Here is a 27,649-nt window from a genome sequence, read left to right on the forward strand (position 1 = left end):
CCTTTGTATAGGTGCACTAATTTATACTTTTTTTTTTGTCGAACACTAATTTATACTTAAACAAAGATATGCACCAGTATATCTTATAACATAAACATTATTATGCTAGTGTTTTGGTGAACTTACCCTTTTGAATTTATTTTAATAAGCAATCAAAACTAGTTTATGAATGAACACTTCTACGTTTAATCTTTTACCTTTCTCATAAACTATTTAGAACTTATTTTAATAAGTTTCTAAGCTTATGGTTAAACACATATCATAAACATTTTCAACCATAAGCAATCAATTAAGTTGTTTATCCAAACACAGACACCCCAAATCGGCATCTATCTGAGGTCAAAACAATTTTTTGTTTGTTAAAAATGCAGGCCAAGTTGGTTAAAGTAAGCCCAATATTGAGCCCAAATGAGAAACCACCGCAAAACACAAAAACGCTCCTCCTCTGTTTCATGGACACGCCGCACCGCACCGCACCGCAATAACAGAGTAACAAACAGTTTTTTTGTTGTTTCTTTCCGAAATCGATCGAAGGAAAGAAGCAAATTATCACGTGCTTCGCATGCCCCCGATACTTACCATGTGTCTCTTTCTCTTCCTCTGGGCCTTCTCTGTTACAACAACACCATATAAAAGCCACAACCTCAACAACACCACCACCACCATCACCATCACCATCACCATCACAACCCTCTTCTCGTTCCTCCTCCGAACATGGCGAAGAAGAGAAAGTCCATAGCCACCAGCCTCGACGAGGTCGATCGAACCATGCACGCCTCCTTCTGCACCGCCGCCAATTCCCTCTCCCAGCTCTACACTCACGCCATGAACCACCAGAAACTCTCCTTCCAAGCCGGTGAACGCCACGGCCTCGTAATTCCCCGATTCCTCCCTCACGCGTTTCGCTTCTTCATTCGATTCGTTTCCCCGATTCAAATTATCATAATTCATTCTGATTTTTGTTATTAAACCTTTGAATTGGGATTCAATTTCTGATTAACACTCCAACACTGAATCATTCATCTATGAGTATTGCTTTGCTTTGATTTTCTCTGCTTAATGATGTAGTGTTTTTTGTTTTGTTTTGTGTTCATTCCAAATTGCTGTGAAAAATTAAAAAAAAAGTTGTCAATTAATTACATCTTCACTGTAAGAAAGAAACACAAAACAAGATCAGTTTTTTGCTAGTGTTTTTCTCAAATTTGAATAATATTGAATTTTTAGGTTTTGCCTCTTTAACACTGATTGGTGATTTTGAAAAATAAAGGTTTTTTTTGCCATGTTCTTGGGAGGAATTAAGCTCAGACAGTATGGTAATTGTTAGTTTGTTACTGGAACCTGACTTGCTGAGGTTTCCAATGGGTCATGGATTGTTGTAATGGTGATGCTTATCTGTCTGATAATGGGGGTTTGCCCTTATGTTTGGGGTTTAAAGGGTGTCTTTGCATTTTGTTGATGTGTGGTGTTTTTCTGATTTCAGGAAAAGCTTTATCAGTGGATCTGGAGACAACAAGAGGGTGGATCAAGAGTTGGAACAGTTGATATACTTAACTACATTCAGGTTGGTTTGACTGTTTTCTTTTCAGCACCTAATGGAGTTTCATTTGTAATTGTGTGTGTGCTTCTGCTGATTGGAAAGGGCCAAGTTGGGAACTGTGTGTGGAAAACACACCAACACACTTAAGAAGGAGGGGGGGGGGTTTAGAGTAATGTAATATGGCTTTAGCTATGGAAGTTAGTGACAAGAAAATGCTTACCTTAGTTCATACATGAATTGGTATCTGATAGCAACAATGGGGGTTGACCTAATCATGGGCTGGGTTTCCCTTGAGGTTGTCAAAATTTAAAGGAAGCGAAGCCTAATGAAATGGTTTATGGAATTTTGCCCAAACCCCCCCCACCTGCAATGAGTAGTCTTTGATCGGGAAAAAGTACAAGAAAACAATCTGTGTGAAATATTATACTAGCCTTTTTGTCTTCTCTTGAAATTTTGGCTGTTTTAAGTAAAAGCATTCACTGGTATTGCCAGTGAGCTTGCTTAATTTATCAGTTGTGTTTTGTTTCCGTAGACTGAATCAACAGCAGAACCTTAGTCATCTTTGGCCTGCAGGCCTTTTTCTTGTCTCATTTTGCTTTTGTTTTCTGTCCTGTTAGTTTTCCTTACATTGAGAAAGCATGTCTTTCACTTTTAACTATATACACGTTTTAACAGAATCAGAAATTTTTTCTTAATTATCTGCAGTGTAGCATGTTGAATCCACAGGACCGGTTATATGTCTAGTATATATTGACTAAATCATTAAATATTTCTTTAACCTGCTACATGACATCATCATATTCTTGCCTTGTTTAACATTTTAGGTTGATAACGCTGCATAATCAATAAAATGTAACTTCAATTTAGAAAAGGTCCGGAAAAAAGTGGTATAAGTTTAAGTGGAAGAAAGGCATCTTGTTTTGTCAGATGGATATTGCTTTTCTGTGATCCTGTTGGTGTTTCATTTTTCATTTTTACGAATTACAGAAGAGGTGGCATCTATTATTGTAACTGATTTAGGAAAAATGGTGTTTGGTAATTCATGTTCCCCTTGTGTTCAAGAAGTTACAAAATTGCCTCGGGGCTGCTGGTTACTTGAGAGAAGTAGAAAAGATAATTACAAGTATCACTTCTAACCCATATTGAAGATTTGTGGGATAGAAAAATTATATTGTTAATATGATTTGTTAACTGGTTATTATTCTTATGGTAGTTTAGATAGTCATCTTGAAGTCATATTACTTACTTGCAAAGAGGGTGGCTGTGTGGGGTAATATAATAACACATTCTTCTTTGTCCCATTTTAAGGATTTGTAAATTGACAATTTCCTAGAAATTATAATGGTGATCGTGGTCCTGTAGCTTTTATGTGGTTGTGGTCCTGTAACATAGTAGGTGCTGTGATGTCTTCATACTTCGATGTATATAGATATATGTTGTTATTGGTGGTAAATGGCATGTACCGAAGTTGATTTTTCTACTTGCAGAATGAGCTGGATTATTTTGGCGAGGACCCTACCATGTCACCTAGAGCACCACTGCAACACCAACAGTTACAACCAGCAGTGCATGTCCCTAGTTCAGGTTTTCCAGTAACTTCAGGATCTTCTGGTCATACAATTGTTGGGCAGGGACTCCGGTCTGAGCAATGTGATAATCAAACAAAAAATTCTGTGTTTTCAAATGCTTTATCAAGCCCTGTTCGTCGGAGTCTTCAGCATTATGAAATTGGGGAGGGAGGGAACTATCCGAGTGGTCTCTCTATGGGGAATGGAAACCGTAACACTGAGCACAGCTTTGTTCACCAGCAAAGCAGGGACGCTACTGGATTTAGTTCCAACGACTCTGCCATGGACATGCATGCAGACTAGTCCTGCCTATTGGTTTATGTACTGAATATTTTTATGTGACCATCATTCTGCTTTACCTGCAAAAGAAGTGAATAACCTTTTGGAAATTCATATCTGGTTTAATGGTTTTGCTCCTTGCATCCTACAAGAAATAGCAGTAGGGTGGAGCCAGTTTAATTAACCTATTTATATGCTTATGTCTTCCGAGTGACTAGTTTGAATCTTAAATGTTCTTTGTAAAGTTTTTTTTCTTTTTTTTTTAAGATTTTAAATTTGTACCTTGATTGTCTACCTGATCCCTCTTTCTCAAAGTCCGGATTACTTCTATCTGAAGTTTCCTATGTAAATCTGTCCTTTTCGCCGATTCTGTGTGTCAATTTTCAGCTTCTGGCACCCTTTGTTGATTTCTTTGCTTTTCAGTTCTATATTGTTGTTTCTTAGTGTTTGTACACTGTTTTTTTTTTATGTAGTGCCATCAAGAGTGGCCATAAAGATACCCACTTGGCAGCAATTTGTATTTCTTTTAAGGTGAGTGTACAAAGTTCCTAGATGTGATTCATTATGGTATATATTTGGTCAATTCATATTTCTGAAGCATTGCAAGGAAACAATTTAAAAGGGGGAAAAAGAAAAGAAAAGGGTCCACAGTGGAAATAACTTACACCATGGGTTTGCAAAAGGAGGGGCTAGGAAAGAAGGGAAGAAAGGTGTTTTGTAATTGGAGCTTTGTAAGGGATGATATGGAATTGCTTGTGCTGTTGTGCTTGTGTGACGGCAGAGAAGGTATATTAGCATCAGCATACTTGATGCTAAAGGTTAAGTAAGATTGTGTACATTGGTAGAATTGCTCCATTAAGGACTCTCCTAGTTAAACCTACTTGTTATGCTCATCTCTGCTTTTCTTAATTCTTTGGTAGTGCTTTGTTCCACACAAATATGTACAATACTTGCACACTACACTAGGTACAAATTTTTTGACAATTGGAATCTTATTGGTGATAATTGCAAACTTACAAGTAGTTTTAGACTCTAAATAATTATGCAACATGGATCCTGCTTGACATCCCTACCACCATAACCACTGACACTGTATCCTCGGCCGCTGCCTCTTTTCCACCACCTCTATCATTGTTATTGCCATCACATTCCGCCACTACCACCTCTCGCCCTCAACATTGTTTGCAATGTTAAGGTTGTCTAACACTTTTACATTATCACTGTTGATACTCCCATCGTCGTCTGCCACCATTTATCATTGTCAATGATCTCCACAAAACCACATCCACCATCACTAGCCAATATTTTCTTTATGTTGCTTGATACCCCTCATGGCCATCAGTAGTACTTTAACATTCTCTATTGCTATCATAACCAATCTCATTTGTTATGTCTACCACGACTATACTATTGCCTAACACCCTCTCATCATTGTGGACGTTATAAAATCCCCTACTATAGCCATTATCACATTGGCCATGCACCCTTCATTATTGGTGTCGCCCAACACTGTCATTCTCACTTTTGTTGTCATCGGCTGCTACCACCCCCCAACATTCTTCTCGACTATAGCATATGGGGTCAAATTGATGCACTCCAAAGAAGCCTTAACAAAGTTAAGTGAACTATTCTTTTTCAACCTAACACACATAAAAAAGACTTGAATTGAGTTGATTAATTCATGATTGATAACTCTACTTTAAAAGATATATATAGCATTAGATAATGAGAGACTTCTTTCTTGCCCATGATCTCTTTGTTGTCACCCACGGCCACCACCACCCAACATTCTCCACGACTAGAGCATATGGGGTCAAATTGATGCACACCAAAGAAGTGAACAATTCTTTTTCAACCTAACGTACATAAAAACAGACTTGAACTGAGTTGGTTAATTCACGATTGGTAACTCTACTTAAAAAAAATATGTATCACTATTCAATAAAAAAATATATATATATATATATATATATATATATTTATATTAAATATCATTGGTCCATATAAAATTAGAGTAATTTCATCCAAATTTTATCTATAGGCATTTAGACAATTCCAGGCAACATATATGCTTCTATATATGCTTGACCAAAGGAGAGAAAAAAACAATGTATGTGCAACAATTCCACAATTGTCATTTTTTTTCAATCCGATTCTTTTTACTTCCCTGCTTTGAACTAAATAAAAAAATCTTATAATTAACATACCCATAGGCGGATGTACCGCCTGGCCATCTTGGGCCTGTGCCCAGGCTCTGGCCAAATTTTTTTTTTCTTTGGTCCAGATCATAATTTAGCTCCAAAAAAAAAATAAAAAAGGGCAAATGTAAAGGTAAGGGAAAAATTCAGGGACTACTTCATAAATGTGCCCAGGCTTCCCAAAATTTCTGGTTCCGCCACTGAACATACCAGCAATGATTTGGAGTTTAAATTTTTTTAAGAGTCCAAGCAAATCTAGGGTCTCAGGATGTGATTGTCTACTTTTTTCCTTCTTAACGGGGGCATGTGCATTACATTTTCCAGTTGATGGGGGCATTGCATATTGTTGCCCCACAATCACTAGAGCAAATATTAACTTGACTCAATTTTTTTTTTAAATCACATGTATTCTCAAGAGAGGGATATATATATTTTTTTTGAAAAGCAAGAGAGAGATATATAAGACGAGTATAATCATTATAAACGACAAAACTCTCCATAACAAATATTTAACGCAATTACATTCGTAAATTCTTAAAACATAAAATTCTTTTTTAAGATAGAAAACCTCCCTATCTACATATCAATCATTAATACCAAAGGGTTGGCTTCAATTATGCTCTCTTACGCAATCATTACTATGTGAACGCGGGAAAAGGAATCTCATATTGGAACTTTCATGTTTCACGTGATATTACAAACCTGGATTGTTTATGGGCACAATTAATATTACAAACCTGGATTCAGCCATTTAATGCAACAATACCTTCATCTCATTTCAAATGTGACTTAAATTTTTAATTTGTCTCAAATTATTATTTTTTATTTTATAAAGTCGAACATGTTTTAATTCTTTTAATAATACCTAATTCATTTGTTATTAGTAGTCAACTATATATAACAAATCATGTTTTCAAAAAAAAAAACTATAACAAATCTTGTTGTTAAGAGGTTTATAATTGAATGATTTATTTTGTCACAAAATAAATATACTAATCATTTTGTTAAGATGTTTGCATCATCTTAACGACTCGGGATGGAAGTAATCCTTCGATCTTCTCTGAGGATGGAATGATCGTAAATGATTTGGGACGTTTTACGTGGCTTATGGTGTGTGAAAATTGGCGAGCCAATCTGCTTCAATCTTCTCTTACAAATCTCTCTGATCCCATGTGTGCTCATGCTCTTAACGAGGTCAAAGTATGTAGATCCCAACAATATTATACTAGTAGTTTCGTTTCTACGGGAAAAAATAAATTTGGGCCCTTGGTTTCCATTTCAGAGTGCCAAATTTGGACCATTGCTTTTCAGAATATATTCCACTGCTTACAAGACTAGTGATCCAGCATGCATATTTTCAATTTCATTATGATAAAATGGATTTAGATAGAATATAAAAATTAATTTGTGAGCGATAACAGACAAAACCATCTTCATCAAGGAAAACATCTTTCTTTAATTTGTTCTCAAAAAGCAACTTGGAACAACATTTCATAAGGTCTCCAATTTTAGTTGACGTCTTATCTTCACCCTGTTGAGATTCATCACATACAAAATAAAACGAGTTAGAAAGACGTGTATACAATAATATTTAGCTATTTATTTAATTATTTTTTCCAGAATTTCTATAAACATCTAATTAATTCAGTAACTATTCACTAATATAAAAATAAGCAAAATTTGCACTCTTTTTTAAGACAAGTGTTCTCTTTTAAAGACAATCATTTTCGAGTCAATAACATTCATATCAACCTGAAACCTTACTTAAGGGAACAAACATATACCACTTGAACCAACCATCCATTAATAATCTACACGTGATTTGACTTATGATATCTTGAATGAATTATTATTTAAAAATTTAAAAGTTTTGAAGAGAAAATAATTAAATATTTATGTAAGATTTTTTACGGAGTAATATATTTGCATATCTATTAATTTAAGTATTCTTTAACCAATCTTCTTTTTTTTTTTTGGTTACAAATAAATGAAGAAATTCTTTAACCAATCTTCTAACTTTACTCAATTAAAAAACAAAAATTAAAAATGGGGTCACATCACTATCATACGCCGTGTGAGTCATTATCCTATCCTCCTTTTAAATAATTGAAAAACACAAGTAAAATTAACACTGAACCGTTTTTTCCCTTTCAATTCAATTCCCTTTCCTCGCCGTGTTTTCCATCTGTGGCCACCGCGCAACCGCACCTCGCCGCCGATCTACGCGCCGGCAACCTTCCTTCTTCGTTCTCCGGTACCGTTCACTACTGTAATCTCACTCCTCCTTCTTCGATCTAAGATTTTCCCGTTTGTTTCCCGAGAAAGTGACGGAAAACCGACACTCCCAAATCTCGCTTCTCTCCTCTGTTCGATTCGACTGTGATTTCAGTGTTTCAGGGATTCGTTCGATATAGTGAGTTTATGCTTTCATTTCTTCTATAGAACTTGCTTCTGTGTGAATAATTTTGATGATTGATTTCTGCAAAAACTCAATTACTGTGTAGATTTACCAGGTTTTTTGAGCATCTAGAAATTTCAGGAAGCATTGAATTGGTTTTGTCTTGTGAGATTATCCTGTGAAATCTGCTTTTGTTATCTTACCAACTTTGAATTTGTTCAATTGAAAAGGGGTAAAATGTTGTTGTGATGGAAGATTTTGAAACTATTGGAAAATCATTCTGATTTCTGATTGATTTTGGTTGTTAAGGGTGAAACTTTGAAGTTATTTATGGTGGGCCGATGAGAAGAACTGATGTTATTGGCAGTAGAGGGAGGAGGATTCTTCTCTGCTTCGGCGTCGGGGTATAGTAAGGGCCTGAGCCTTCTGCTATTGGGTCAGAGGGATGAGGATAAACCCATGAGAGTTGCGCCGTGGAACCAGTACCAGTTGGTGGACCAAGAATCTGACCCTGACCCTCAGCTCCAGCTGGCTTCAACAAAGAACCGCCTCTCCCGCGGGTGTGCTTCCTTTGTTTGCTTTGGTCGCACTTCCGCAGGGCTCGACACTCCGTCTCCGCTTAAAGTGGGCCCTGCCCAGCAGCCTGATGTCTCTCCAGGGCCTCTGGTTCCCACCAAGGGGAAGGATCCTTCTGGTAATGTAGATGGTGGTGATGATGATAATAGAAGAAAGGTCACGCTTAAGAGTAGTATAAAAAGGCCACAAGTTAATAAATCGGTTCCTGCTGAGGCTGCTAATGAACATGAACCATCAGGCGGACGGGGGGTTCATAATGCCGGTGGGCAAGCCGAGAGAAGGAAAGTGCAGTGGACAGATTCTTGTGGTAGTGAGCTTGTTGAAATACGAGAATTTGAGCCCAGGTATGAACTTGTGGTAGCTAATGAACATGAATGTTTTATTTTGAAATCAGCTATTATGACAGGATGAATCTTTCTCTGTTCAATTGCAATATGTTAACAGGACTCTGGAGCTCCTGATACTTTATGTTGTGTTTTTGACAAAAGTGAATCAGATATGCTAGGATGGCCTTTTTATTTTCCCCTTCATTATTATAAATAACCCAAATCTATGTTGTGTCATGTGTGGAACTTGTAGAAACTGTAGAAAGGTTTGTTTTAAAGTGTGAGCTAGAAAACACTTGGAAAATCAATTGTTACTCAAATGATTAGTAGTAAGAATGAAATAGTCAGAATAAGTGGTAAAATTGTAAGTTAGGGGTCCTATATTTCTAGTTTATAGAATTCTAGCGTCAAGCTTGGGATAATTTCTAAATTCTAATGAGTAGGAATCAGGATATTTAACGTTTTCAATATTTGTTAGATCTTTGTTCTTGACGTCTGTTGGCCACAATAATCATTTGTGTCAATTTAGTGATAGTCTTTCCTTAAACATGACTCGGTTCTTAAATAGGTATATATGTTTTCTTGTAATTCTCTATGAAGATTAAGTGCACCTTTTAAGTCCTCGATGTCTTTCATTTTTAGATGCAAAGTGTTTGCAACACTTTTTTCTTAACACACTTTCTATGATTCGTCTAGTTTTTAATAACTCAATGTATTTGCATCTTTAATTGATCACTTTTCATAAATTGTGTTGACTTTTTACTGCTTTTTATTCTTAGAAGATGCTTATGGTTACTTTTGAATGACTTATTTTTACCTTGCCAATTTGGATCAATTTCTTTCGTCGTTGGAGGGTTTTGATGGAATAAATAGATGGTTCTATCATGACATGCCTGTTTTCTTAGTCCTTAAATAGAGAGAAATGATAAATATTCTAGGAGTTTATGCCTGTCTTGCACTTGCTCTCAATAGTGTTTGGTTAATGGCTACTGTAATGTGGTTTCTCTATATGACTTGCTCTCAGTGGTGTTTGGTTAATGGCTGTTGTGATGTGGTTTCTCTATATGATGTACACTGATTTGGAACTTGGAAGGATTTGTTATGTTGATTTGTTTTTCTCCATTTGTTTGATTTTTCTTTTTAACCTTCTATGAAGGGATGCCTTACCCTCTATAATAGTTCTTATTCCACGATGATCCAATTTACTCTTGTACTCAAGAAATTGAAAGAGATTCATAATTTTTCCTTTTTTTGGGGGTGTGCCATTACTTAATTTGTGCGATTTTTATCTCTTGTACTTTGTTGATCTATTCAGAGCTTGATATTATCAAGTATCATTAACAGAGCTGGTTCCATTCTCCTTATTTGGAGCTTTCTGTGGCTAGGCTGCACATAATGTGTATACGGTGTTGCACGATTTTCTTATGATAGTTATTTCTTTAGCTTATAAGCCCGTGTTACTTTTATGATATTTTTGAGATTTCCACCAAATACATTCACCAACATTACATTTTTGCCATATCAAAGAAAACAATGGAGGAAACATTTTGGTAGTGGGTAATATATTTTTTACTCTTTGGGTAATTTGTAGGCATGTGTACTACTTTGGCATGAGATGTAAATAGTTCGCATCTTGTTTGGGGAGATTAACTTTCGATGTGGTGCTGCAATGAAACTTTTATTTAGAGTTTTCCATACTTGACACTGAATGTTGAAAAAAGTGAATGGAGTCATATTAGTGTTTTGGTAGTATATGCTTGTATTAGTGTATAAGATCTTTTGTATATCTTGTAAGTTGTGACAGTAGTACACTATTTATTTTTGGTGAAGAACAGCAATTCACTATTGAATCTAGATTTCAGCTACAGAGTTTTGTAAGGAGGTGGTCCTAAGAGCATCTCCAATGGTAGTATCTATTGTTAAATACATACTCATATGAGTATCTATTACCATTGAAGTACATATTCAATTCCAACATGGCAAATATGAGTATGTGGGAATAGATACTCCACATTAGACTTGAAAAATGAGCTTGTATTTATTACAAGCACTTACAATTAATATAATTGGAGATAAATAATAAAATATACAAATGTGATGTTGATGGTGGGATCCAGTATAGAAACTTTTAAGAGTTGTTGGGTTGGAGTAAAAAGTTAGTAAAGTGGTGTGGATGATGTGGCACTATGGAGAATTGTAAAAAATGAAGTGTAGATATTTTAGTGAGTATGATGGATGTAGATGTTCTAAGTTCAGTGCACGCAATATGAGACCATGGCAAGTTTTACTTGGGAATGATGGGTTTTTGGCACTGTTTTTCTTTGACAGAAAAGGCTGCAATTTTGTATATCATAACTTTTGTAAAGTGATTTTTTATGATCCATAGTTTCTTGATAAACATACTGAGGATTTTTGCAATGTTGTGTGACTGTTGAAAAGCACAGTAAGATCCTTTCCTAATTTTAACCAAATGTTTTCAAACCTCTATTTTAATAGGTCTCTGAAACTTTTCAAATAGTAGGGACTCGATTGATGAGGACTTGAATTAATAAAAATTGGATGAACCTGTAGGGGCTAGAAAATTAGTTTCGGTCTCCCCTCCCCCCCAGTTAGGTACCAGACACAATACTGAGAAAAGTAGAATTTGTATTACTATAGTGTTGAATATACTGCTAGAACTGAGATGAATCCTCAGATCAGCTTGAAGGAAATACAGAAAAGTATGGAAAACCCTCAGGCGATTCTAAGGCTGCCTCTACCTCCCAAGCCTAACTGTTTCTGCCTACCCTTCCCTTCCTACGTTTCCCTTCTTATACGCACACTCTCTTCAACTCTACCCACATGGATCCACGCCCCTGCCTCCTCAGAAGGTGGTTAATCTGCTCACATGGATAGATCTGGTGCATCACACCTCTTCTTCCTGCTTTCATATACTCTAGTAGTATTGGGCCTATCACTAGCAATTGGGTCCGCAATAACCCCCCCCCCCCCCAATACTATTTAAGTATTAAGCATATTGTAGTGACAAGAAACCTTAAGATTAGATATATATTAGTATTTCTATTTATATCTTTATTATGCAAGAATATCATAAATGAGGCCTTACTGCAGTTAGTTTGCCAAGATCCTGTTTTGTATCACGTTTAGTTCACAACCATTTATTTTATGTATTTTGCCACGATACCTTTTATTCTAGTCTGATGAGTGGGCTGTGCCTATGATGAATGTTCTTGACCTTCTTCCTTGTCATATTTCATTTTTTTGTTTTTAGTTTTCATGCTTTATTACCTACTTGTTCATTCTATAAAGTGGAATTTGTCATTCAACTGCAGTGAAGGGGATGGATCAGATGATGATTTTGATAATGGAAGTGACAGAGCTTGTGCCTGTGCAATTATGTAAATTGGAGTTGCATTAAGATGATTGGGTGATTCAGCAGGACATTCACTGCTAACACAATCAATCACTCAGTTTGAGGCAAAAGGAGCAAAGATTTTTCAGTCCTATGGGCAGATATACTGCAACATCTTGCCTGAGTGGTTATTTGTGTCATTGCTTGCGGCGGCTTTAAGTTTTGCTCGAATCCCCCCCCCCCCCCCCAATATCAATTTATTGTATAATTCTTATCATGTGTGAATTCTTTGCCTTTGATTCATCATTTTTATGATACTTTATGTTCTTATTTATATGGATATGGGTTAACAAAGTTTTAGTTCTGTGCTCTGGCGTTATCTAGAAGCAAGATAATACAGATGTAAGATTTTGTAAAGAATCAGTGTGGTTGTCTGGTAACAAACTACAAGACTAGGATCTTCTGAGGTTTATCTATCTGTTGGAATTATAGAGAAAAACTCGTGGTGCAACTGTCTTCTTGGCTGTTGTGAGATTGTTTGGGATTGCTGGGTTACTGAGCAATAATAAGGGAGGGGAAATAACTTTTTGTTCGTTTGGTTCATGAGAAGAATGGAGGGATTTTATTTTAGTTACATGATTTGTTTTCCCTTCAAATCCTCCAATTTTGGAGCAGAGTTGAATGAAGTTAGAAGGGATTTTGGTTTTATTTCAGTCACGGGCTTTTGATTTCTTCCATTTTAGTCACATGATTTATTTTCCCTCCAAACTCTCCAATTAGAGCAAATTTTCACCACTCCGGTATTGAACACTCAGTGTATCCCCTTCACAAATATTCAGTTTTTTTATTTAAAATTTAAAAATGGAAAATTAACCATTTATGGGACATGAGTAAATATGGCCAAAAGGAAAATGTACAGTACTAGTGTAGTATGTACTTCCCAATTGAAAAGATATTGCTCTAGAGGAAAATTTGCTGAATATCATTTACTCTTTTTTGTTGAATATCTTTTACTTTTTTTTTCTTACAAAAACTTTGGGAGGGTTAGGCTCCGATCAGCCCCATGAGTCAGGGCAGACCTCCCTCTGGAATCATAGGTTGCTTATAGAGATACTTACCTATCACTCTTTTACATATCTCTGACATCGAGGGACGGATGCAAGTGAAGGTTAGGGGGGCATTTGCCCTCATGGGTATATGACCTGATAGTGCACTTTCAATATTGGGGGGGAATTAGTGGTATTGCTATAAAACTTGTGGACACCAAGAAACATATTGTATATTTGCTTTTAGAGTTATAATTGATTGATACTACTACTAGCAATTGCAAATCGGATTCAAAATCGTATATAGATGAATTGTTAAATGATTATCTAGTTACTTACATATTACATAAGTTATATTTGATAGTGTTAATAGCGAGAATCAAACACACAACATTCTGAGAGAAAATGATATGTCCTTACCAATTGAGCTAACATGTGTTGATTTGTATATACACTATTACTTGTCACATTGGGTAATGAAATAGACCTAGGCATTAGTATGAAGTGAAAGAAACTATGCATACTAGGAAAAGTGCATTATTTTGATTTTTTTTATATCAAAAAAATTGATATAAAAGTGTATTATTGTCATATAAAACTATATTAACCATTACCTCATATTATTCTCTCGAGTCAAAGAAAGACTAAGCCAAATCCAATGGTTGATATTTGCTGTCTCTTAACATTGATGGTGCAAGATAAAAGCACTTGCATCTTCACTGAAGCCACCTTCTAGCTGAAACTTGGCCATACGTTATCCACACAAATCTACCTTCTGATTTGATAAGACAGACATGTTCAAATCCAATGTCCAAACCAAATCCAACACAACAAAAAACTGAAAAAATTTCTTCAAGATTGTGTTGGGTATCAAAAAAATGTCTGTGACATCTTCATACCCATGCATCAAAATCCCAGCATGTTCCACTTCTTCATCATGCTCATCATCATCAACTTCCTCCTATAACTCTTTCAGATTCTCTTCCTGCAAGCCTTATGCTGTTGTTGTTACTATAAGGAATTCTCAGACTGAAGGGCCTATAAGAAGACCAGTGGTCAGAGAACCATCATCAAGTGTTCCTCAGCTGCAGAAGCCATCACCTCCTTCTCAACCTCCGCCGCAAGCCACGGTTGCGCCGCCGCCAGAGCAGAAGGCGGGTTCTGCTGCTGTTGGATATGATAAGAATGCTGTGACTACAATAGAGTTTCAGAGGCAAAAGGCTAAGGAGTTGCAGGAATATTTTAAGCAGAAGAAGCTTGAAGAGGCTAGTCAGGGTCCTGCCTTTGGCTTCGTTGGGAAAAATGAGATTGGGAATGGAAGGTAATGTTTTTCTGTTGAGACCCTTTAAATGTTTGAGCTTTTTTTTATGTGGGTTTATGTTAATTGCATTTTCTACATGTTGGTAGAACACTAGAACTAGTTAATTTTGAGCTAATGTTTGGTTGAATGCTGTTGTGGTGTGCTATTTGTCAAATTATTGGCTGAACCTTAAATCTGTTTCAATTGTGTTGTGATGATAGGCTAGCTGGAGGGTATTAGTATTACTTCCAAGTGTATTCCATTTATGTCCTTTCCCCTCTTCATCTTGACATAGTATATCTAAAGCAATATGATACAACCATTAGAGTAATTAACAAATAGTTTTATATAAATGGAATTTCAGTTAGCAACTCTGGTGATTCTACAATTATGGTCATTTTAATATAGTTGAATTTAGTACTGATATTGCTAACAAAGATGAGGAAAGGGGAAAATTAGAACAACTCAAATTTGATAGTTTGAGAACAAGTTAGTGCAACCAATGGAGGACTAGATTGTGATGTAAATTAAAAATGACAAGAAAGAAAAATTTGTTATTTGTATCCATACAGAAACCAAAGCACATGAACTACCTGAATCTTTTGACTTTTTCGTTGTTGTCTTCTCTTGCATGAGGGATACCTCAACTTACTCAAATTGTTTGACCGATGCAAAACATGCCAATGGTTTTGTGTCCGTGTGAGTGTGTGGAGGGTTTACATAGCAGGTTCAAGTGAATAGAGGCACATAGGCAGGTAGGTATGACGGACAAAAACTTGCCCTTGTTCATAACTCTTACAGGAACAATTGTTCAAGGTTTAGAAAATATAATACATTGTTTTGCAGAAGCTTCACGCTTTATGATAATTAGTAAGTAGTTATAAAGAGTAGCAGGGAACAATAACTCATCTACATATACAGATGCTGCAATTTCAAGTTGTAAATTAATCCCTTACTCATTTGACGTGCAAGCCCCTTAGCATGTATTACAGCATGTCATATACAAACATTCCAAAAGCTCAAGCTGTTAAGTGAAGGCTTATGAGTGGTTTTTATATCTTAACATACCCCTCATAGAAGAGCCTTTAGCCTTTGAAGTATTGATAATGAACGACTGCACCTACCTTGTGTTGAAATTCAATATCTCTTTAGAAGAATGGGAATGACAAGAATTGGCTGAAACACTCATTGGTTCCACCTTTTTAAGTAGAACCATAATATACTACTTTTCCTAACTAATGTCCTAGTTTGTTCTGCTTTTAAAATGCACCAAATGCAGAACATAATTCATATGTTCTATTCAGTCATGTCCGAACCTATTTACCTTCCGCTACCTTTGTGTGTTTGTGAAAATGAACAGAAGCACTTGATGATTATATGGATAATATACTCAAAATTATTTACCTGCATCCTTGTCTTTAGAAATTTAGATCAAAATGAACTGATAAAGTAGAGAGAAAGCAAATTAATAACTCCAATTAAAATAAAAATACTATCACCCCCTCCTACAAAATGACATGAAACAAAGGTCTTTTGTCTCTAATATGCTTTCGTATTTGAAATATGGAATCAGAAGTAAGTATTTCTGCATTCTTTGCTCCTTCATACTGCTTATTTACGCAATTCTACTCTTTTTCTAACACGCTTTATTTTAAAAATGTGCATCCTTTTTTAGTGTTTTAGATGATATCTATTGTGTGAAATATCTGCATATTGGTACTTTGCTCTGCCAATTTAGTTGACCTATTAAACTGGAAATTTTGTTTCTACAGATGGGCAATGTTTGGTTTTGCTGTTGGGATGCTAACAGAGTATGCAACTGGCTCTGACTTTGTTGATCAAGTCAAGATCCTTCTCTCGAATTTTGGGATAGTAGATTTGGAATGAAACTTTTATATTGTATGTATACTGTCAATAGTTTCTTGTTGCTTTTCAAAGTTTAAACACTGTTCATCAATTTGTTTCATCTTCATATATATATATATATAGCCATTAAACTTTGCTTAGTCTTCATACCTATGGAATAATTCAAATTTTAATATTGTGATTTTCTTTGCTATGATGCTCAATTCTTCTTCAAGTGATTGTTTGAGTCAGCTTTGTTACTATCTTATGGTTCTATGTTTTTCATGAGGCACTTAACCGAAGTTAAGCACACTGGCAAGTATACATGGTCCTTAATAAAATTGAAGTTCATGTATGTTGAGTATCACTTTGTAACTCAAATTTGTGTCTACGCTACCAAATGGAGTTGGAGAATTGGATTAAAATGTCAAATTAAATTGCTAAAACAGTAAATTAGCATCATGAGAAATATAAGAAAAATCGCATAGAAACCTCAATTCATATTGAAAAAATATGTTCTCTTATAAATTATGAAAGATTAAGTACAATATCACTTGTAGCATCCTCTTCTATATATCCTTAATTGTGGTTCAATTGGCTAATTAGAATTTTGGGTGGTCGAATTTGCTTAATTATAAGGCTTGACCTGATCCCTTGGTAAAAAATTCTTAATCGTCCAATTAAGAAACCCATATCCTTTGGGCAAAACTGAAAATATTCATGCATTAAGTTATGGATCCTTGGATTTGGATCAAGAATTCTCATACTAATCAAGAATTCTCATCCTTGGATTTGGATCTCCTATAATCAAAATCCTTATCCCACACACCCTCCACTGCCCTCACCCAAAAATCGAATTCCACAACCTCCATTATCCCCACCCCTAAATGGCAGCCCACGACCTCCACCCCTTAATCGCATCCAACAACTTCCATCCACACCAACAAAACCTCATCTAGAGTTCAGCATAAAAACTTCTAACTTTCTGAAAAAATACCCATTTTTTCACACTATTTATGCTGCGGCGTGGAGAAGATCGACGACGAGGATTGGGAAGAGGGGTGAGAACGACTGTGTGTACTGAGGGTTTGGTTTTAATTTTAGATATGTTTGGGAATTGAAGGGTTTGGGAAGATTTAAAGGTTTAGTTTGGGGTAAGGTTAGGGAATTGTTGGGCGTCCTAGGTTTTTGATGGTTTTTGTGGAGAAGGCACAACTCTGGTTGGAGAAGGATTGAATCTGGTTGGAGGTGGTTAAACGTTTTGATACTGTTAGTGCATGGTAATTAAACTTTTTTGTTTTTGAAATGTGCATAGTAATTAAACTAAAACATATTAAATGTAAATACATACATTAAATAATTTAGAAAAATATTGTGAGTTTTTAAAGTATTGTCTATATAAATTATTTATATATTTAATTTTTTTTAAAACTATATATTTAACAATTAGATACATAAACAAAGAATTTTCTCATTTTTATTTCTCCTTTCCATCTTATTTCTTGTCACACTATCTCTTTTCATTTCCTCACATAGACCAAACCACAAATGATTACTGATTTATTCATAATCAAATTTTTCTTCCATCTCACTTTCATTTTTTTTCTTTCTCTCTCTCTATATATATATTTTCTATCATATCATGTACCATATTGCTAATTTCTCAATCCTTTCTTCATATATTAAAAGTGTAGATGAAAATGGTATTAACTGAGGGTCCCTTGTACAAGTGCCACCATCATCTTTCAGCATTATGCGACTGTCTTGATTGGTGTACGAACAGCCCCTACCACCATTGGATATTCACCTGCTCAGTTACCATTTACAGAACAATCTCCTTTCGTATTCTCAGAAAGATGCCAGCTGGTGGGACCAAACTGAGGAATAATAATAAACCACGTGTGACTCTTTGTCTCTATCTCTGCGTCACTGTCTGTCCCTCTCTTCTTCTCTCTTTCAACTCAACCTTCAATTGCTTTCCATATGGTGCTATCTCTCACTCTCTGTCTCTCTCTCATTCATTCACTCACTGCGCCGTCATCTTCTCTCTCTCTCTGTGCGGAGAAATCCAGAGCTGAATCAAAACAAGGGTCCATTCATTGGTTGTGTTTCGTGTAATATACTACCAAACATTCCAAATGTGCCGGCCATGGTCGGCTTCTTTCATTCTTCTCTCTCTTCTCATCATCATTCCAAGTCATTTTCATTCTACCCTTCAAGTTGAAGCTGCAACAACAACTGTACAAGAGAGGAGAATTTGCTATGGGGTGTGTTCAGGCCAAGGCAATGGAAGAAGGTGGTGGTTCTGGCTACAGGGGTATTGACAGGTTGAAAATGGAAAGTGGGTATGTTGCAAGTTCTGATTTTGTTGCTCATAGGAGATCCACTGGTCAAAGACATGATGAAGAACCCAGAAAGCAGAAAGCTGAGCCTGGTGCTGGCAATGGTGAAAGGAGAGAGCTTGCTGATGTGGGTGGTGTGGGGAAGAGAGATGCTGATGTGGGTCGTGGGAGTAAGAAGCTGCCAAATAAGTCTTTTGAGGATGAGATGGTTGATGGTTGGCCTAAATGGTTTGTTGAGAATGTTCCTGTACAAGCGTTGGCTGGCTTGGTTCCCAAGAGTGCTGAATCATACAAAATGATTGATAAGGTGGTCTTTGCTTCTCTGCTCTGTCTTAGTTTTATAATATGGATTAGGGAAGATGTAGGATGAGGGGGTTGTGAAATGTCAAAAGAATTTGGTTGTTCAATGCATAGTGCATATGTGTTTAAGATGTTCTAAAACATTTTTCAATATGTGGCATCAGTCTTCAGCAATTTATGTTTCCTATCTTCTTGAATATAAGGAGTTCCAAAGTTATCTATATTTGCATTAAGATCATAAATTGAGGAAAGGTGATTCTAGTTTAGCAGCTTTTGTTTGCTAAGTAAGGTACAAGCAGACAATTCTGTTGTTCATTTAATGCATGATTGTTTTGACATGTTTGCAAAATCTTCTACAATTGATTCTAAAGTCAAAATCAATTATGAGGAGAAACTTTTGTGAGTAGTTTCCGGGTTCCAGAATTGATTCTGAGCTGCTCCAAACATGCTAGTCACAAGTATTTACCAAGTTTAATTAAGGATCTGATAAGTTATTTTAGGAAAAATTCAGTCAATCATGGAATCATGATATTGATTTCTATCTAGAATAGAACAGTATTGTCTGGAATGATAGCCAAAACGACTTAAGTCTTTTGGTTTGGTTTGGTTTCTTAATCATTGACCATCTAATATGAAAGTTTGATGAAGTTCATTATTACTATGTGGTTTATTTACAGAAAACCACCATTGAAAGGTTATCGTAATGGTTAATGGTAGAAGGGAGCAATTAAGGTGACTGAGCCTATGTTGTTTACATTCTGCAGGTAGGACAAGGAACCTACAGCAATGTTTATAAAGCTCTAGATCGAGAGACAGGAGAAATTGTGGCCCTTAAGAAAGTCCGCTTCAATACATCAGAACCTGAAAGCATTAAATTCATGGCTAGAGAAATTATGATATTACAGAAATTGGATCATCCCAATGTAGTAAAACTCAAAGGCTTAGCCACTTCAAGAATGCATTACAGTATATATCTAGTTTTTGAGTTCATGCCAACAGATTTGGCCAGAGTTATTACTCGGTCCGAAGAGAGACTAACTGAACCGCAGGTTAAACAATTCTCTATGATGCCTTGAACATTTTAGCATTTGGATCCCTTTGTTCTCCTTAGTAATCTTAAAAAGTCAATGTAGGTCAAGTGCTATATGCATCAATTGCTTTCAGGTCTGCGCCATTGCCATGATAGGGGAATTCTGCATCGAGATATAAAGGGGTCAAACCTTTTGATTGATCAAAATGGGATGCTTAAGATCGCAGATTTCGGGCTTGCCAATCATTATGGTCCAAACCATGACCAGCCTCTCACAAACCGGGTTGTGACTCTGTGGTACAGAGCTCCTGAGTTGTTGTTAGGTTCCACAGATTATGGAGTTGGTATAGATCTATGGAGTGCTGGATGTCTCTTGGCAGAAATGTTTAAAGGAGTTCCAATCATGCCTGGTAAAACAGAGGTGATAGTGCTAAGAAGATAGCAGCCTTTTATATTTGAGTATTGCTGGCTATTTGTGAAATTGTGTTATGGTTGTCTGCATATCTTTTTGATATACTAATCATGAAGTTTTCTTGCTTCCAGGTTGAGCAACTGCATAGAATTTTCAGGCTATGTGGCACACCATCAGAGGAGTATTGGAGAAAATTAAAACTTTCGACAACTTTTAGACCACCAAAGTCTTATAGACCCAGCCTTGTAGAAACTTTCAGGGATCTCCCTCCATCTTCTTTAGGTCTCTTATGTACTCTTCTTGCTTTGGATCCTGCATTTCGGGGCAGTGCATCTAAAGCTCTTAACAATCAGGTGAGTGAAGTTAAAAATGGCTATTCCCGACTAATGTGTGATTCTGATACTGAACCATTAAACACTGCATAACTTTTATCCATAAGATTGATTTTTTTTTTTCAAAATTCCATTTTTGGTCTATGAAACTGCAATTTTGCATGCCAAATGCTTATTTTTGTGGATCCAAATTAATGGATACTTGTTACATAGTTTTTTAAGATCTTCTATCCAAAAGGTTTGATAAGGAATGACTAGGCGTAAGTTGTGAGATTTTTCTACTTCATGTAAATCTGGTCAAAAGGAAATCCTTGTTTGGCTTGATTTTACAAGAACAATAATTAGATGTATAGCTTTTTCCACTTAAATGAAGCATACCCCACTTTCAGCATAATCAACAGAGCATTTTTAGAATAAATGCTTGTGTATTAATGGTCTAACAAATTTGTGTACTTTGATTTCACAAATCATTTTCATGGTGAAACCTACATCATATACATTTTATGTTCCTGTGAAGACCCAATATTGACTCATTTGCTGATAATGTAGCAAAGTGGATTTAGAAATTCAGACTCAAACATGTGCAACCATATTAAGTTCACTTGTAATTCCTGATGAACAACTAGGAAATGATTACACGCCTAAAGTATTCTACATTTCACACATATGATAGAAGTATCTTTTTCCTGCAGTTTTTCTTTACAAGCCCCTTGGCATGTGATCTCTCTGGTCTTCCTGTGATCTCCAAACAAGAAGATGAGCATATTCGAGCCAATGAACAGATCAAGTAAGTCATCTTTAGCTATAAATGTATTAGGAATGGGTTCAGTCAGCTTGTGAACACAACTGCTCAGAGCATATGCATTATCATCGTACATGTCTAATAATGTGTGTGTCATTATTGGTCTATATCTTATTTTCTTAGTGAGAATTGTACATATGCGCACTGCATAGGCATACTCCTTGAACTTATGTTTTCATGTTATACTATGGATTTTTTTGTTGGCACTGATCCATTAACCCATATATATATTTTCTAGTTCGATGATTATATAAAAAAATTACTGATGAAAAGACTTCTAATTCAGCACTGACAAAGATATCTTATTGCTGTGCTGATGTGTACAGGTATATGAACTCTAAAATCAGGCGTTCTCGCACATATATGGAGCGTCGCAAGAATTTAGCATCTAATAAGACAATAGAACATACTGTATCATCTAAAGAGGTAGGTTTTAAAGGTTTTGCCTTAGAATTATACCTATGAGAAAGTGCCCTATAGTTAGATTCAAATTTTTGTTTGCCTACTTTGAGATAGAACCAAGCACTTCCCTGTTAAGTTTCCTTCTATTTGGTTTCCAACAGTTATGGTCGACTTGTTTCACATTATGCTAGAGAAAGTGTCTGTTTAATACACCTTTTGTGGTTAACGTTTCCACTTTCAATTTGGTCCCCACTTGTTACTGTGGTAACATTGTGCACATTTCAGGAGACCAAGTTATCAAATAAAGCTCGTGTTGTGTATCCAGGAGCACAACACTAAATAGAAAGATAAATACATCAATTGTTTAAAATTAGAGCAAGTACTGTGTTAAATGTCTTCTTTATGTTGTTTTATTATTTTAGTTATGTAAATGCGGCTGAACAACTAATTTGATGTATGGATCATTGGTTAAGTACATCGGTATTGCATACGCGTATTATTTCAGGAACAGCAATGTTATATGTTACGAAGGAAAATTGCAAGATGTGTCAATGCTAACTATGTTATTTGACAGAATGACAGGGTAGAGGGTGATCACAACCACTTCTTCTGTTTCGTATGGTAACTCTTAGTATTTTCATTTCAGGATATCAGAAGAAATGATGAGCCTGAAACTTACGTTCCAAGTGAAGAACCAGGGAGCACAACAAGTAGTACCTCATCTAGTGCAAACCCATCTGGGGCTAAGGATCACTCACCTTTATTTCCCCCTCTACTCCGGCCTTCAGATCAAAAGTTGCCCCCGAAAATCCATCGCCATGCTTATGTTGGTGGGAAAAGCATCAAGAACCTTCCCCCATCATCCAAGTCAAAACCAAATGCAGCCAAGAAAGATGACAGCAGATACAGACCAGACCAGGTTTTCAGGTCTGCTTCCACCAGAGAATTTAGAAACTCAAAACGGGAACAGCATTTACTCTTTGAAATTGATGATTAGGCAATCCTAGAATATGTAAACCAGCCTGTAATTTTTTTGAATAATTATTATTTGATCTATTTTGAAAATTCCTCTACATATTCTTTGCCATGTTGGTGTAACTTGATTTATGGACCCATTCTCCTAAAGAAAAGATTTCCTTCTGTTCCTATAAGCATCAACTCAAGTTGCATGCTTGTCCAAATTTCTTTGACTACCTTGTAAATGAACATATATACTGTTTATATTACACATTTCTTAGGCATATCATAATGCATACTATTTAGTATTTACATAAAAGAACAATTCTTGGCACACACATTTATGTGCTATCACCTAAAGTCCTGCATATACAGCAGCATCAAATGTATCTGTGCTTTTATTCTGGTGAAGCAAAGTGTAAAGAGATGCTGATAACTGTGCATGTGTTGTGAGTAATTGGTGTAGCTTTATTGGTATTTAGGTTCCCAGTCAGGACAATCCTACATTTATGAAGTTAAGAAATTTGAACCGTTTGATTATCAGTCGGGGCATATATTTTACCAAAAGATTGGACGACAAAAATAAGCTTAAATTGTGAGACGATGAATCTTATTGAATGGTTCGAATTTTTCGACGGTGTAAATTTAGGAATTTAGTGTAGGGAATCCAAATTCGAACTTGAACTAAAATGTTGCTGCAAATTTTTTCTAGGGTTGTAAAATCTTTATGTAATCAGTTACTAAGTTACAAACATTGACCTTAAAAATAATGCAACTTGGAAGAATGAAGAAAGGAATGACTGTAACGTAGAGCTAGAGACATACAAATGTCTCAATTGAATATTAATTGATTATTTTGTGCTGAGGTATCAATAATTAAATTTGGTGTTTAGTTATCAAGCCTCGGCTGTCCACATCATACATTACGTGCAGTGAGTTGGGTTGTCACTTCTTATGATAACATTTGTCTATATATCTTGTAATCCTTCTTGCTTTTTTGTTGTACTCCTCTGTCGTTTGCTTCATAATCCTTTGATAGAGTTCACTTATTGAATTTGGACTAAGATATGCAGGGCAAAGAGACAATGATATTGAAGAGCAAAGAATTATTGATTGCTAATCACAAGCCTTGGTGCCATCTGTTTTGAACAATGAGACTCCAATGGTAATGTCCAAGTAGAAAATTCCAAACTGTAAGCATGGCAGGGTTAACTTCATTAGCATTTTTGGCTATTAACTTTTCCTTTTATTATGTTCTTGTGCAACCTCCAACTCAAGTCTAGGGAGTTATAATTTTTTATGCTTGGTTATTTCCAATTCTTTAAGCAAACCATTTGAGCATTCATTCATATTCAAACATCATTTTTGCTCGAGCACACTCATTAGTTTAGTTTGGTAATTGGTATCACTTCTACTTCATAGTAACTTGATAAATCTTGGATGCTCTCAAAATTTTAGTGTGTACTTTCTCTAGAATGCGATTAATTTGTTTGATGACAAGCACTTGTCCAAGTGTGGTTGTCTTATCTAATAGATAAGTAGTAATTTTCCAATCTTTTTATAGCATCTTTACTTAGTAATCTTGTTTCTACGTTAGTTTTACATATAGTTTTGCTCTATTTTCATTTATCGCTATTTATATTCCTAGTTCAGTTTATTTTGTAGAGGAGAAAATGAATTTAACCCAATTTTGGTGTGTTTTTGCTAGTCATTTTAACGATGCAGCTCAGAAGCGTCGCAACGATGGGGAGTTAACTGATGATTTTACCACAACAAAGACACTTATAGAAGCTCATTCATTAGGTTTTAAGGTTCTAAGATGGATGAGTTAAACTTATAAGGTTCCAGGTTGTTGCCATGGGCTGGAGCTGAGTGAGAACTCCTCCTGAAGTCAACCAAACCAACTACTCTTATTATTCTCTTAAACAAGATTTAGTTAGGTAGATTAGTACTTAACGTGCAATCATTGAGACAATATCTTTTTATTACTGAACAACAAATTGAACACTTGCCAAGGATTATCAGGAAGTCTTCATTAACAAGGCTTCACAAGCTTGATATTAAGACAAGGTGAGTGTGAGAGAGTAGAAATTTGGAAAGGATGGAACTATTTTAATTGGACTTGGTGTGCCAAGATGATTGTGTATTTGGCAAGGATATTTTCTAGGACAAGGACTTTGTTACTATGAATACACAAAACTAGCAACTTTTTAGGGGAGTACCAAAATAGCATATTTTCATAAACGGAGGAATATAAACTTTTTTTTTGGCAGTGTCAAAAATCAGATTAAATCCTATTAAAAATAAAAAAAACATATTTAACCTAAATATTCATCTTGGCCGGCTTCTCAGCCACCCTACCTAAGGACATCCTAGCCGACCAAAAGTCATGCACCTGGGCATCCATCACAAGGTCTGACACGATGGCTCAGGAGAAAACGTCTCGCCCAACAGTGTCTGCTTGACCGAGATCAACAAGTCAAGATAAGGCGGCCCAAGGCCACTTATCCACTCAGACGTCAAGTACTACTGATTTTAATGATTTTATTCATTAAAATCATATTATTTAGAGTTCTAAGTTTCTGAGAACCTCTTTCACTCAAACACTGACTTGAGCATCGAGTGTTTACCGCAGGTACCTCCTCCACGACCCACGCGCCATGCAACCTGAAGCTCTGCCCTGACTTCTAGGATAAACACGACGTAATTCTGTCGCAATCCATCACCTCAACTAAGAGAGATTCGCACCAGATTGTTTGGATTAGCACATCTATATCTATGAGAAAAGCTTAAATCTTATATGAATGTTTTAAGTTACTGTATTTGCTTTATTGGCTAGGGGCTAGGCCTCAAATATCTAGAATAAGATACAAAGGAAAGGTTCATTGTTAAATAATACGAATGTTTTAAGTTAAGGCCTAGCCAATAATCTCAAATATCTAGAATAAGATACAAAGGAAAGGTTCATTATTAAGATTTCAACTATCTCGGATCGTCTTTGGATAAGAAGTTAAGAACATAGAGCGCACACCAAAAAGAAAAGAAACTAAAGACAAGAATAAGAGTTTGAATTTTTGCTATTTTGATACAAATCATACTAATTTTCTCAAAAGACAAGCCAAGAAACCCTTGATGACATTTTGATTACAAACATATGTTCCAATTAACACAGCATGCCTCTTAATTCATTGTTTTCAATGTAAAATTTCTTATCTCACAATTATACATACATGATACACCATTGTCTTTCCTTTACAAAGCAAACCTCTTTTCTTTTTTCAAAATTCTTACCTTCATAGCTGAGATTACTGAACATCTAATGGTTGATCATAACTCACACACCATAGCGAATATCGGTGAACTTGTTCTTGATCCACTTGAAGCTGTTTCTCACACTGGTTTTAACCTTTCCCTCCACTGTCAACACATTATAGGACTTGATTCTCTTCTTCCTCTTAAGCTCTGGATCACTTGATGCATAAAACCCACTTCCCTTCTCGCTAGGTCCATTGAAATTGTATGACTTGGATCTTTCTCTACTAAACCCAAATTCTGTGTAGGAGCAGGAATATTCAGGAAATGACTTGCTTTTCTCCATCACCAAACACCCTCCTAGCTAGTTGTTTCAGAAATAAAAGTTCTCTTTGATCTCTCTATGCATGAAACAGGATATATTTGTATTACATGAGTCAAAATGGGACAAGCTGGTTGTGGGTTTTTAAGAGGGGAAGGGATCCATCATGATCCAGTGTGGTGGCACCCCATGTGTGATGTTGGATATTGGGACCCTTTTGGGTTTTGAGAATCATGAAGGTCATTGGTTGTGTGGGGAAGTTAGTGGGACACATTTCTAGAAGTAGATGCCATAATTCATTCATGTGAAAATTTTCTAATACTATCTCCTAAGGTTGAATTTGTTGAATTTGTTTGTTTGATTCATGCTAAAGCACACTTATAAAAAGTAGAAAAATAAAAAATATTTCACAAGTTTAATATAGTTTAGCACACTCTGTTTAATCTACAATCTCAATAAAATATTTTATAATCGAACACTCAATATTTCAAAAATAACTGTGGTAAATAAAACTCAACCAAACTCTTCATAATTATAATAACTTTTTACTTATTTCTTCCTCGCACTCCTCAATATGGAACTTTAATTAATCTCTACTTTCTCTATTATTTTCCTTCACACTACTTGATTTAGGAATTGGATTTAGATGATTACCCACTTTGACTAATACATTATGAATTCTCATGGAAGTGGTATGGACCCACCCTCTTTAGTGGGTTGCTTTATTTAGTTTTTGATACTGAGATAAGGTTCCAGGCTTTGCTTTGAACAAATGCTAAATTGCCATTTGCTAGCTATTATACATTCACATTTATGTTTGTCTGGTCATGGGGATCTTGTAGTGTCCCAACCATTTCCCTATGAAAAGAAAATGGGAGTCATCTCCCACTTTATGTCAAAATCAGTGCCTTAGTGCTATGTGGACCTTGGGCTTTCATGCAGAGATTAAAGATTGAAAAGATTACCTTGATCCATCTGCTGTATGTGAAATATTATATATTTGGCTTAATCCAGTTTTTGGTCCCCATCCTTTGTCATAAATATGGCTTTAGTCCCTCGTCGGAGCAAAGGTG

The 27,649-nt window shown here is 35.8% G+C and overlaps 4 protein-coding genes and 1 long non-coding RNA gene across 5 annotated transcripts; all 5 read left to right on the top strand.

Annotated features, from left to right (window-relative positions):
* Window positions 1–568: 568 nt before the first annotated feature.
* LOC130720378 (uncharacterized) lies at window positions 569–3,751 on the top strand. Its single transcript, XM_057571009.1, has 3 exons — window positions 569–873; window positions 1,481–1,561; window positions 3,025–3,751. The coding sequence occupies exons 1-3, from the start codon at window positions 715–717 to the stop codon at window positions 3,406–3,408; spliced, it is 624 nt and encodes a 207-aa protein (XP_057426992.1). The 5' UTR covers window positions 569–714; the 3' UTR covers window positions 3,409–3,751.
* A 3,941-nt stretch (window positions 3,752–7,692) lies between these two features.
* LOC130720782 (uncharacterized) lies at window positions 7,693–12,710 on the top strand. The gene is made up of 3 exons (XM_057571479.1): window positions 7,693–7,995; window positions 8,290–8,900; window positions 12,215–12,710. Exons 2-3 carry the CDS (start codon window positions 8,335–8,337, stop codon window positions 12,282–12,284), a joined length of 636 nt encoding a protein of 211 aa, XP_057427462.1. The 5' UTR covers window positions 7,693–7,995; window positions 8,290–8,334; the 3' UTR covers window positions 12,285–12,710.
* A 1,290-nt stretch (window positions 12,711–14,000) lies between these two features.
* LOC130720783 (light-harvesting complex-like protein OHP2, chloroplastic) lies at window positions 14,001–16,621 on the top strand. Its single transcript, XM_057571480.1, has 2 exons — window positions 14,001–14,601; window positions 16,353–16,621. The coding sequence occupies exons 1-2, from the start codon at window positions 14,159–14,161 to the stop codon at window positions 16,465–16,467; spliced, it is 558 nt and encodes a 185-aa protein (XP_057427463.1). The 5' UTR covers window positions 14,001–14,158; the 3' UTR covers window positions 16,468–16,621.
* Window positions 16,622–18,214: 1,593 nt separating this feature from the next.
* On the top strand, window positions 18,215–23,196 carry LOC130720126 (probable serine/threonine-protein kinase At1g54610). Its single transcript, XM_057570745.1, has 7 exons — window positions 18,215–19,074; window positions 19,832–20,116; window positions 20,201–20,518; window positions 20,641–20,862; window positions 21,534–21,628; window positions 21,970–22,069; window positions 22,692–23,196. Exons 1-7 carry the CDS (start codon window positions 18,688–18,690, stop codon window positions 23,040–23,042), a joined length of 1,758 nt encoding a protein of 585 aa, XP_057426728.1. The 5' UTR covers window positions 18,215–18,687; the 3' UTR covers window positions 23,043–23,196.
* Window positions 23,197–23,686: 490 nt separating this feature from the next.
* LOC130720626 (uncharacterized) lies at window positions 23,687–25,833 on the top strand. The gene is made up of 2 exons (XR_009013192.1): window positions 23,687–24,167; window positions 24,711–25,833. It is a non-coding gene; the product is annotated as an uncharacterized LOC130720626 (long non-coding RNA).
* The last annotated feature ends 1,816 nt before the right edge of the window (window positions 25,834–27,649 follow it).

The sequence above is a fragment of the Lotus japonicus genome, chromosome 5, assembly GCF_012489685.1.
Source record: "Lotus japonicus ecotype B-129 chromosome 5, LjGifu_v1.2".
Classification (NCBI taxonomy): domain Eukaryota; kingdom Viridiplantae; phylum Streptophyta; class Magnoliopsida; order Fabales; family Fabaceae; genus Lotus; species Lotus japonicus.

Coding starts and splice junctions, on each gene's coding strand:
- LOC130720378 (XM_057571009.1), top strand. CDS start 715: ATGGCGAAGAAGAGAAAGTCCATAGCCACCAGCCTCGACGAGGTCGAT. Junction 874..1,480: donor CCGGTGAACGCCACGGCCTC/GTAATTCCCCGA, acceptor TTCTGATTTCAG/GAAAAGCTTTATCAGTGGAT. Junction 1,562..3,024: donor ATATACTTAACTACATTCAG/GTTGGTTTGACT, acceptor TTCTACTTGCAG/AATGAGCTGGATTATTTTGG.
- LOC130720782 (XM_057571479.1), top strand. CDS start 8,335: ATGTTATTGGCAGTAGAGGGAGGAGGATTCTTCTCTGCTTCGGCGTCG. Junction 8,901..12,214: donor ATACGAGAATTTGAGCCCAG/GTATGAACTTGT, acceptor ATTCAACTGCAG/TGAAGGGGATGGATCAGATG.
- LOC130720783 (XM_057571480.1), top strand. CDS start 14,159: ATGTCTGTGACATCTTCATACCCATGCATCAAAATCCCAGCATGTTCC. Junction 14,602..16,352: donor AATGAGATTGGGAATGGAAG/GTAATGTTTTTC, acceptor TTGTTTCTACAG/ATGGGCAATGTTTGGTTTTG.
- LOC130720126 (XM_057570745.1), top strand. CDS start 18,688: ATGGGGTGTGTTCAGGCCAAGGCAATGGAAGAAGGTGGTGGTTCTGGC. Junction 19,075..19,831: donor CATACAAAATGATTGATAAG/GTGGTCTTTGCT, acceptor TACATTCTGCAG/GTAGGACAAGGAACCTACAG. Junction 22,070..22,691: donor ATACTGTATCATCTAAAGAG/GTAGGTTTTAAA, acceptor TTTTCATTTCAG/GATATCAGAAGAAATGATGA.